Below are 12,551 nucleotides of genomic sequence, written 5' to 3' on the forward strand. Positions count from 1 at the left end.
TATTGGGGTGACAATTGTTAGTAAACTTACATGGATTTCAGGTGTACAGTTCTATATTACATCATCTATAAATCACACTTTGTGTTCACCACTCAGAGTCAGTTCTCCTTCCATCACCATATATTTGATCCCCTGTACCTTCATCTACTACCCTCCAGCCCCCTTGCCCTCTGGTAACCACTAAACTATTGTCTGTGTTTATGAGTTTTTGTTTCTTATTTGTTTCCGTTGTTCTTTTGTTGTTTTGGGTTTATATACCACATATCAGTGAAATCTTATGGTTCTCTGTTTTTTCTATCTGACTTATTTCACTCAGCATAATAATCTCAAGATCCATCCATGTTGTCACAAATGGTCCTATTTCATCTTTTCTTACCACCGAATAGTATTCCATTGTGAATATATACCACAACTGCTTTATCCATTCATCTATTAAAGCACATTTTGGTTGTTTCCATGTCTTGGCCAACGTAAACAAAGCTGCAATGAACACTGGAGCACACATGTCTTTATGGATAAATGTTTTCAGATTTTTTTTGGTAGATACCAAGGAGAGAGATTGATGGGTCATATGGTAATTCTTAATTTTTTGAGGAACATCCACACTGCCTTCCATAACGGCTGCACCAGTCTGTATTCCCACCAACAGTGTATGAGGGTTCCTTTTTCTCCACAACCTCTCCAACACTTGTTACCATTTGTCTTGTTGATGATGGCCATTCTGACTGGGGTGAGGTGATATCTCATTGTGGTTTTTATTTGCATTTCTCTGATGATTAGTCATATTGAGCATTTTTTTCATATGTCTATTGGCCATTTGTATGTCCTTTTTGGAGAAATGTCTATTCAGGTCCTCTCCCCATTTTTTAATTGGATTGCTTTTTGTAGTTGTTGTTGACTTGTATGCGTTCTTTATATATTTTGGATATTAGCCCCTTATCGGAGACATTGTTTGCAAAAATCTTCTCCCATTCAGTTACTTGCCTCTTTATTTTGTTGATGGTTTCTTTTGTTGTGCAGAAGCCTTTTAGTTTGAAATGGTCCCATTCGTTTATTTTAGCTTTTACTTCCGTTGCCTTTGGAGTCAAGTTCATAAAATGCTCTTTTTACCCAAAGTCCATAAGTTAGTACCTATGTTTTCCTCCATGCATTTCATTGTTTCAGGTCTTATGCTTAGGTCTTTGATCCATTTTGAGTTAATTTTTATACATGGTGACAGATAACAGTGTAGTTTCATTCTTTTGCATGCGGCTTTCCAATTCTTCTAGTACCATTTATTGAAGAGGCTGTCTCTTCTTCATTGTATGTTTCTGGCTTCTTTGTCAAAAATTGTCTGTCCATATTTCTGTGGGTTTATTTTTGGGTTCTCAATTCTATTCCATTGGTCTGTGTGTCTGTTTTTCTGCCAATACCATGTTGTTTTGATTATTGCTGCCCTATAGTACATACTGAAGTCAGGGAATGTGATACTTCTAGCATTGTTCTTTTTTCTTAGTATAGCTTTGGCTATTCAAGGTATTTTGTGGTTCCACACAAATCTGATGATTTTTTTGTTCTATTTCTTTAAAAAATGCCATTGGGATTTTGATGGGGATTGCATTAAATCAGTATATTGCTTGGGTAATATGGCTATTTTTACTATGTTGATTCTTCCAACCCATGAACATGGAATGTCTTCCGTTTCTTTGTGTCTTCTTAAATTTCTTTTTAAAATGTCTTCTAGTTTTCAGTATATAGGTCTTTCACATCCTTGGTTAAGTTTATTCCTATATATTTTATTATTTTTGTTGCAATTGCAAAAGAATTGTTAAACAGTGTAATTAAGCTTATTAAAGAAAAGAGCCACCATCAAAGAATTGAATGTTTTAAAAACTTTGTGTAGACATGATCCTTTTTCTCTGGGATTAGGAATGTTTGTTTATTTTATCCTCCAAACCACATCCAAACAACACACGCTTGGAAAGGGAAAAAATCATTAAAAATAGAGCAAACCTTGAGGGAGAGTTTGTTACAGTCCTTTAAGAAGGTTATTTTGGCAGATGTGTTTGCCTATATCACAAGGATATGAGAAAGTTGCCCCACATCCTGGAATGCTTTTCCTGTCTCCACTCCCTGCTCACAGCCCCCTTAGTCTCCAGTCTCCATGATACCATTTAAGGTTCTTGACTGCAAACAGCAGAAGTTGATTCTGGTTAACGTTGGCAAAGAAAAAAAAAGGGGGGGTATTAATTGTCAAGTAATGGGGCAGCTCACAGACCCTTAGAGCAAGCTGGGAACCAGCCTTTGCAACCAGGCAGGATCTAGGGGGAGCCAGCTGATGGAATCACAGCGAAGTCACACCACAGAACCATCTGGTCAGGCTGTGCAGCCCACTCCTGCTGGCACCACCAACACCCAATATTTGTCAAAAAATCTATTGGTAGATTTTTTCTTTGTCTTTCTTTGTCAAAATGTAATATAAATTGTTCATGTGTCTTTGTGTCACTTGACCCACACTCAGAGTCCTGCATGGAACATGACAGACTGAGCTCAGGTATTATGCTCTCTGGAGATATTTCATAGGAGGCCAAGTCCTGGCTCCAACCAAGACTCACACAAGGCCAAAGTCCCCAGGAGGTTCAATCTTTCCCAAACACAGAAGAAGGTTCAATGCCAGACAGTCACAAGCGAACAACTCTTTTTATCCCTACTTATATTTTAGTTTTAACAAATATTATCCCTAGTTAATTTTTAGCTTTAAAACTGGAGGTCTTCCTTGACTTTCAAGACTCAGTAGGACACCACTGGTAAATGGTTTCATAGGACCCAGAACTTCTCACTGGCATAGTTATTATATTTCTAATTAGTTAATTATTAGTATCTGTTTATTCTGAGTTTCTTCACCTAGATTATATATTTGAAAGGGCAGGAGATATTTTTGTTTTGATTGTTGCTTTATTTTTAAAGCAAATCACAGGGGCTAAAATGTGGTAAGTGCTCTCTATATATCTGTTGGAATTTCTCTATTTCTACATTTTTTTAATTATATGTCTAATTCATAGTCTCTCTCCCCATCTCCCCCTCAGCTGATGCTAAATTCTGGATAATTTCTTTAGATCTACCCTCCAGTTTACTTATTTTCTCTTCACCTGTGTCTAATAGGCTGTTTAACATATTCATAGAGTTCATATTTTCAACTATCATGTTTTCACTTCTGAAAGCTCTATTTGATTCTTTTAAAAACCTACCTTATTAATTTTGATGGTTCCTTCATTATATTTTCAATTTGCTTTTTTTTTTCTTTGATCACATTAAGTACATTTATTTTGTATTCTGTCCCTGATAAACCTAGTAATTTTGCAGATCTGGTTCTGCAGTTTGTGCTTCATCATTCATGGTGATTCTCATTCCTAGTGACTTATTTTGTGTTTTTTTATTGATTTGCATGAAGAGCTCATGATCCTTGGATATTTACTGGGAAAAATTCCTCAATATCTGGATTTGTTGTATATATATATATATATATATATATATATATATATATATATATATATATATATATGAATTTCTTGCCTGAAACACAGGGGTGGTTAGAAATTCTCAGGGGATATTTTGTCTTGTCTTCTGCCTTTCTAGAGCCACGGCCAAGTCAGACACATATCTTTGCCCTCTTCCTCTATGGGTACTTTTCTTCCTCTATCTTAGCCATGGAAGACGTTTCCTTTTGGCAATCCAGTATAATGAGTCAATAATGGTTCCAAACCCCCAAACTTCTTGAGTCTCTGGCTTTATTTTGTATGTCCTGCATAGACAGCCCAATTAAACCCTGACTCTGAGCCAAAGGGAATCCACTAGTTCCCTTAAGGGCAAACCCAAGTTCAGTGCTTGTGCTGTCCTCTGGATTCTTACTTTATCTTTTTTCTTTTGCTCTCACAGGAATTCACATAGTTTCTCCCACCTCAAACATTAACAAATAAATGACTTTTATATTGTATCCTGAATTCTTGATTTTGTCATTTCAGGAGAGATTTTTCTAAATACAAAGTTTGTAAGATTGCTGGAAATCGATGACCTTAATAAATACTTATTGGATGATGAATAAAAGAATAATTTAACTTCTACTGTAATGAACAGAAATAATTCTTTCTCACTCTTTCATTGCTGCACTATTGCTACACATCTGCTAAACTGTTATTCGAGAGGAGGAAATGCAGTGGGTAAGACATTATACGTATAAAAAAGAAATGCCTACTTTCTTCATAAAAATAAACCTCAAAAACATCATCTAAATATGGAACTGGAAGGAGATTTTTCTGAGTAGTGAGGGGAAACTGGACCAAATAATCCAGACCTATATAAGAAATTCCCTTGGCCATTTCTCTTGAGTATTTTTCCTGGTATCCACCCACTAGTATGGAAGCTCTGTTCCACCTCAACATTGGATAAATGACCATAAGGTTGCTGCTCTGTGGTGCACCTTGAGACAAAGTCACAGGGTTCCAATATGATTGTCCCGAAGGCTTGGGGATGACAAAAGAAAAATAAGAGTGGGGAGGGAGAGAGAGAGATTAATGAACCTTGGATGTCATATAGCATGACATCTGCCATACTCTATTGGTTGGAGAAATCCCAAGTTCCTGCCTAAATACAAGGGAGAGAACATAGATCCCATCTCTTTATTGGAGGAGTATCAGTTCCTTTGTACCAAGAACATGCTGGATGCAAAATGTGTGTGTGTGTGTGTGTGTGTGTGTGTGTGTGTGTGTGTGATTGTGGCCATCTTTGGAAAACAATAATCTGCAACATATATGCATATTTTGTAGTTGTTGTAAACATAATATTACATTAGGAAACATCTAGTATTGTGCCAGGCACTCTGTACTTCCTCCGTATGTATTCATTCTTTTCCTCTTGATTTGCTCCCTTTATACAAGAAAAAGGGGATATTATTTTAAGAGACACAAGATAGACAAGAAATAAAAATGGTATTTATTTGCATCCACTACCCTATTGAGTTGTTAGGTCAGTAGATCCCCATTTTATAAATGAGGGAATTATGGCTCATAGATGTTTAGTAATTTTAGGGTTAAAGGAAAAGTAGTTTGGCAGGGTGATTTATTAAAATATTAATTTGTTTTTGTTCTTTATGTTTTAAGTAAACATTTAATTTAGGTGTAACATAAGGATATAGCTCAATGAATTTTTACAAATTGAACACATCCATGGAACCAACACCCACAGCAGAAACAGAACATCGTCAGCAACCCTGAAGTTCCTTCATCTTCCAGTCCAGTCACTAGCCCTGACTGCCTAACTACAAATAATTGCTATTGGCCTTCTAACCCCAAAGATTAGTTTCCTTGTTTTTGAACTTTATATAAATGAAATCATGCAATTATGCACTATTTTGTGGTTGGCTTCTTTTGCTCTATAATAGGTTTTTGATATTTATCTGTGTTATTAACTTTCATAGCTATATGGAATTCTATTTTATTAACATCCTACAACTTATTATCTAGTCTATAGTTGATTGACATGTGGATTGTTTTCAGGTTAGGGCTATTATGTTAATGGTGCTATGAATCATCTTGGTATGTCTTTAGGTAGACACGTGTACTTACTTTTTTTTTTAAGATTTTATTGGGGAAAGGGAACAGGACTTTATTGGGGAACAGTGTGTACTTCCAGGACTTTTTTCCAAGTCAAGTTGTTGTCCTTTCAATCTTAGTTGTGGAGGGTGCCATTCAGCTTCAAGTTATTGTCCTTTCAGTTTTAGTTGTGGAGGGCGCAGCTCAGATCCAGGTCCAGTTGCCGTTGCTAGTTGCAGGGGGCACAGCCCACCATCCCGTGCGGGACTCAAGGAATCGAACTGGCAACCTTGTGGTTGAGAGCCCACTGTGGGATTCCCATGTGGAAATTGAACCGGCAGCCTTCGGAGTTAGGAGCATGGAGCTCTAACCACCTAAGCCACCGGGCCGGCCCACGTGTACTTACTTTTATTGGGTATATACCAAGGAATAGAATTGCTGAGTCAAAATGTACACATACGCTCAAATTTGTTAAATATTACTAATCAATTTATTATATCAAATACAGTGATATATAACAATGTTGCACTATTGTACCAATGGTTACAATGGAAAATTGTACCAATGTTCCTTGGAACAATGTAGTTCCTCTCCTTTTATTCATCCTCCACCTGTTTTAGGCAGGTATCTAGACTTTGTCATTCTTTGCTTTAGGGTTTTTGGCTAAGTATAAACCAGAAACAGCTTTCAGTTACTACACTGACCATTTTAAATTTACTGAAGAGATAGCATTGATTGGACAGGAAAAGTAGGTCAGTTAATGAGGACTTTGAGGGCAAGGAAGGTAAAATACAGAGAGAGACTCCCCTGGTCAGAAGAGGGATGGAAGTCAGTGCATCTAGGAGACAGCAGAGGCCCGAAGACCTGAATAGCTACTTATGCGTATTTTAGTAAGTGACTGTATCATTTGTTATCCAAACCCAGACACTTTTGAAAGGGATAGGGACGTGCTACTAATACTTATCCAGGGATAATGGATGTAAGTCAGGACTTTTCCAGGCAAACTGAGATTATTTTAGACAGCCTCACATGGAAAGTTATAAATGCAGTTGCTCACATGTCTTTGAATGTTTCTTAGAATATTCATGTAGCAGATCATATGGAGAGCAGCTTTGTCACTGGAGAATGACAAGATCAAAACCTGTAGGTACCTCTCCCATTATGCCTTAAGCCAGCACACATCCATAGAGTAACTTCTTGCAGGTGAGTGTGTGTGTTTCCTTGCATATTGACGTGATAGTTTAATCTTCTCATATATAGTAAAGGCCTATCTGTGGCCCTTCATAAAGTTGAAGGCAGGTGGTGTTTGTAATGGTGGTGTGGTGTCTCCACTGTTCTGAGCAGCTTGTGGTGCAAGAAACATGTTGTCGGAGGTGCTTTCTGGAACACCTACAACTCTGATCTAACTTATTTTGGGGGTATTAGTCTCAAAACTCCCTTTGAAAATTCGGGAATGGTGTCTAAAATAAGTTTGGGGCCATTCTTCCTTAAAGTCAACCTTAAGTGCCAAGAGATAATGAAGGAGACAGAAAATGAGCCCCCAAACTCAGCACAGCAAGGCCTGAAACCCCTGAAGCGAAGGGAAGTTTAAGTGGAACACCTGAGTCCCAAGATGCTGGGCATCGTAATCCTGGCTGTAAACAAAAGCGTGCAATGTCTTCCCTGTAGGAACAAGTCTGAGAAATTCCTAAGGGAAATTGAGCCTAATGAGGTAGTTCCCCGAGATCATCAAACAGCATAAACTTCTTCATGATATGCCAGCTGGGGTTCTGGTGAAAATTAGGGTTGCTGTTCTTTCTCCCAAAGTTGATGTAGACCACTTGGGGAAATCCACAAACAAAAATCTTGGTTTATTCTTCGAGCACCTGGAGACTGGGGTCTGTAGCACCAGGGGAATCGGAAGAGTTAATGCTTGAGGTTGTCTGCTTTATGCACTAACACCATTTTCTCCTTGGGGCTAAGGGAAAAAGAGATGCATGTGGCCCAGCACTGAGGGCGCCAGGGAGAAGGAAGGTAAATGTCTGAATCCCATCTTCCCTGATGGATTTCTTTTAAACCCACAACCAAGAGGCTTGGGATGTATTGATCCCTCCCCTGTTCTCAACACTGACTTTGACATGAGATGGAATGAAGGGGCTTAGAGGAGGAAGGTAGGATGTGCAGAGACAGTAGGGCACATATTGGCTTTCTCTCTGGGTGGGGAGGGAGAGGGCCCCGTATCTGCCTGGGAAGGGGAGGCAGAGAATGGGTGGTGACAATGGGGAGTATGAGAGCTCTCAGTACATCCTGAGGCAGTGGGCTTCAGGTTGTACTCCTGGCTCTTGAGGTGTCTTTCTGAGAGTCCTTGGGCAGCCAATTCAGGTATTCAATCTCCTCATCTCTCGAGAGGAGACAGAATTCTTGCTTTCCATGCTAATAAGCTCTAGCCTAGATTTATGATCAACCTGGAGAGCTGAGATAGAGTCACAGACACATTGTCAATAGCTCAGTTGGGCGCAGAGAAGAGAGAATGTTACTAAACCAAAGTCCATGTCCCAATGCTTCACAAGGCCAAAGCTCAAAACCACAGGGTTTGGAGTAAAGAAAGGCTTATTGATCGAGAAGGTGACAGCTAAGAAAATGGGAGACATAATGGTGCCTCAAATCATCTTGTTTGCTGAACTAGGTTAAGGGTTCTTAAGAGACTAGGGGGAACAGGTATGCAGAAGTGCTGGTGGGGCAACTGTTAATTAGAGGACCTTGGGACTTGGCTATTTATGGTAAAAGAGCGTTAACACTGGATCTTCCAGGACAAGGGACCCTTGGCTTCTGAAAGCGTTCTGGTGTTCAAGTTCCTGTCATGTCCTGGTCCTTTGATTCCATGAGCAGGGAGGGGGAACGAGAATTTGGCTCCAGGTGCAGCTGGAGGCCAAAGTTCTCTCCTCTGTACATGCTTTGGCTGCATGACTTGTGGTTTTGATCTGTTGTTTCTGAAAAATAACTCAGCACCTCATCAAACAGGATAGAATCATTTTGAGCTGGTTCTGCAGTTACAAGAAGAAAGGCAAAAGGGAGGGCATCCACGCACTGTCTCATCTCTTCCATCAGCCAAGCTTGTGCCTGTCATCAATTTGTGTGTTTTATCCCTTGTCTCCACAGACAGCTCTCCAGAAGAGAATGACACTGAGAAACAGCTCCTCAGTAACTGAATTTATCCTTGCGGGATTATCAGAACAATCAAACCTCCAGCTCCCCCTTTTCCTCCTGTTCTTAGGTATCTATGTGTTGACTGTGGTTGGCAACTTGGGCTTGGTCACCTTAATTGGGCTGAACTCTAGCCTTCACACGCCAATGTACTTCTTCCTCTTCAACTTGTCTTTTATAGATCTCTGTTATTCTTGTGTCTTTACCCCCAAAATGCTGAATGATTTGGTGGCAGAAAATATCATCTCTTACGAGGGATGCATGACTCAACTATTTTTCTTCTGTTTCTTTGTCAATTCGGAGTGCTATGTGCTGGTATCAATGGCCTATGATCGCTATGTGGCTATCTGCAACCCTCTGCTGTACATGGTCACCATGTCCCCCCACGTCTGTGCTCTGCTGATGTTTGGTTCATATGTGGTGGGGTTTGCTGGGGCCATGGCCCACACGGGAAGAATGCTGAGACTGACCTTCTGTAACTCCAACATCATCGACCACTATCTGTGTGAAGTTCTCCCCCTCTTGCCGCTCTCCTGCACCAGCACCCATGTCAACGAGCTGCTGTTTTTTATTGTTGTCGGAGTGGTCATCACAACAGCCAGTATCAGCATTTTCATCTCTTATGCTTTGATTCTCTCCAACATCCTCCGCATTCCTTCTGCTGAGGGTAGGTCCAAAGCCTTTAGCACATGTGGCTCCCACATAATTGCCGTTGCTCTGTTTTTTGGGTCAGGGGCATTCACCTATTTAACAACCTCTTTTCCTGGATCTATGGATCAGAGTAAATATGCCTCAGTCTTCTATACCAACGTGGTTCCCATGCTTAACCCTTTGATCTACAGCTTGAGGAATAAGGATGTTAAACTTGCCCTTGGTAAAACCCTGAAAAGAGTGCTTTTCTGATGGTCCTGTTTGTATCAATTAATTTCTGGGAAGCGTCATAGTATCTTTTTATCTACAGGTAGGGGAATTGGGAATTTTCATCTTTTTTCTCAAGGAGCGTCTTCACTTAAAAAAAAACTGGAAATCTCTTGCCTTTACTCTTCTTTAAGATTATACTGTTTTGTACTTCATAAATTATTTCATTGCATGCAATTTAGCATCTACTATGTGCTTATTATTTACTGGAATCCATAGTAGTTCCAAAAGACAAATAAAACAGGTTTGTCCAAGCGACATTCTAGCTGGGAGATGGGGCAGATGGTGGTATGAGGGTCCAAGAGAGTTAGTTTATTTTTTCTTCAGTTATGGGAGCAGCCTTACAAAGACCAAATGTAGACACCTTGAGCTAGGTAAGATAGCCTCTCAGTTCCTGGAAAGACTGTTTGGCTAGGAAGATCATAAATCATCTTTTTCATATATATATATATATATATATATATATATATATATATATATATATATATATACACACACACACAAGTACATTGAAGGCCTCTCCCAAGAGTTCTTCACATAGTCTGAAATGTAAAGATAAATCAAAACTAAAATATTTCATTTGCATATTTCAGGCCTTGGGATAGTAACCATGGGGTAGGCAGTCTTGTAATTGGGCCAATTTCTTGGACACTAGATGCTAAGGCCTACAGCCAAAGAAGAACAAAGGAAAAGCTCCATGGATGTTCATGATTGGTAACTGCTATCTTGCCCTGAAAATACTGTATGCATTATGGGGCATTCAGGAAAATTATTTTATTCTTTAAAGTAGATTTAGAATTTACTGTGTCTAAGAATGTGTGTGTGTGTGTGTGTGTGTGTGTGTGTGTGTGTGTGTGTTATAGTTAACTATTAAAGAATCAGGAAGAAAGAGGCGTTATCTTACACTTTCCCCTTTCAGGGAGACTGGGAAGGGGTCCAGACTTCGAGTGCCAAAGACCACTCTGTACTACTCTGCTGCAGATCTTGCTGTTCCATATTGAATAGGTCAGATTTTGAGGGATACACCCTCATAAGCTGCCCTGAACTCAGGCAGGAAGGTGAACTTAGGGCCAGGCCAACCCATGTGAAGATATGGGGGTGGAGACTCATGGTGTGGTCAGAAGAATGGGGCTCTCTCTGAGCAGAGGGTAGAACTTGGGGGGTCCTTGAGGAGACCCTCTGTAAGAGTATTGGGTACTTTTCTTTTGGATATGGGGAGAGTCATATAAAGTACTGAGTCTATATATTTTGCTTTAATTATATTTCTCCAACTCTTCCATAAAATTGGATGGTTGCAAAGTGTGTGTTGGTATGAGAATCAAGGCAGCAAAGAAGAGTGAGGCCTACCTCACATTTGCTGCTCTGCTGATGTGGAAGTAACAACATCATACTGAGAAGAAAGGTAGTTCAAGTGTTCCAGGTCATGGCCAGAAGCAAGACATACTAAGATGGAGCTGAGAGCAGCCAGAGAAGCACCTGCGGCATGGAACTGACTAAGAAGGAGACATGAGACAAACCTTATTTTCTCCAAATATGCTATATGGAGGATATTCTACCTTCTAAAATATCCTGCTAAAAGGAGGATATTCTACCTTCTTTGTGAAGAAGGTAGAAAATTCTGATACTTGGATTATGCCTAGATCATGATAATGATATGAAACATTTGCTGAGCATGTATGTTTGGGCACTGTTTGAGATGCCTTACGTATATTAACTCATTAGAAGTGTGTTAATGCCTTACTGAACTACTACTAGTCAGTCCTCTGGGCCTAGCTGAGCTCTACCTTCCAGAGGGCTGTCTGTGTCTAGGCACGTGGGGCTCTTGGGATATTAGGATTGAGTCAAGAATGAGGAAGGATAAGAGTAAATATAGTTTGATACAGATAAAGAAAAAAACAATTGCCATTGGTATAAATGCGTGGGAACAAGGAATAAATCAGAACTACAAGTACATGAGTAGAAAGGAATAGTTATGAAATAAATGCATTAAAGCTAAGAATAACTTTCCCTACATTCATTGCATATTGGCATTGGGTGAGTAGAGGTGAAAGCAGCATAAATTTGACTTAATGAAACTGGCTTGGATCTTTGGGAAAGCAGTCCCTTTGTCACTGACGATCGGAAATGATAAAAAATCAGAGTCTTGGGTCTTGCAATAACCAGATAAGAGCCATTTATTGCTCCAACAGAAAAGACAGCACTTTATACATTCCAAAGACCTTCACCTTTCTCACAAACCAAGGACAGGCAATCCTGCATGTCCTTTTAGGATGGTGTTGCGGAATTGCTGGTTCTCAGTGGTCAACAAATAGGAACAGGTTTGGGGACCTCTGCTTTACAGTGGCTGAGAGACATGATTTGATACTCTAAAGCATCAGATGCCCTAACATGAATCCCTCTGCCACAATGCCACAATTTTGTCACTTCATGACATCATGATATTTTTATTTTCAGCAGAGGGTTGTTTTTTTTCTTTAGGAAGCATTCTTAAAGTTGGGGTTTGTCTGGCTTCAGATCTTGGTCTACTTCTCTTCTCTCCTCCTGAAGAGACACCTCCAGGTGTTGTCACTTCAACAACCATATATTGATGGTGACTCCTAAATCCGTAACTCTGGACTTCACCTATGAGTATAGTACATTATCAGCTGTAAATTAGAAATATAAAAGGATTATCCGCATTGATGTCCAAACAGCATTATGTATGATTAGGTGGTCCAGTTTGGGAGCATAAGGAAGAATAAACAGTTCCTGATATCTATACATTGCCTTATATTCTAAACAGGTAGGAGAGCAGACATAAGGGATAGACACCAAGTAGAAGAAGTGGGAGTCCAAGGTGAGTGGAGCTTGGGAGGGACGAGCCAGGTGCTGTCTTAAATTCTG

At 39.7% G+C, this 12,551-nt stretch overlaps 1 protein-coding gene across 1 annotated transcript; it reads left to right on the top strand.

The window, feature by feature from the left end:
* Window positions 1-8,720: 8,720 nt before the first annotated feature.
* On the top strand, window positions 8,721-9,653 carry LOC109433886 (olfactory receptor 8B4). Its single transcript, XM_019710419.3, has one exon. It carries the CDS (start codon window positions 8,724-8,726, stop codon window positions 9,651-9,653), a length of 930 nt encoding a protein of 309 aa, XP_019565978.3. The 5' UTR covers window positions 8,721-8,723.
* Window positions 9,654-12,551: the final 2,898 nt, after the last annotated feature.

This window comes from Rhinolophus sinicus, chromosome 9 (genome assembly GCF_057876585.1).
Source record: "Rhinolophus sinicus isolate RSI-liver-muscle chromosome 9, RSI-T2T, whole genome shotgun sequence".
Taxonomy (NCBI): Eukaryota; Metazoa; Chordata; class Mammalia; order Chiroptera; family Rhinolophidae; genus Rhinolophus; species Rhinolophus sinicus.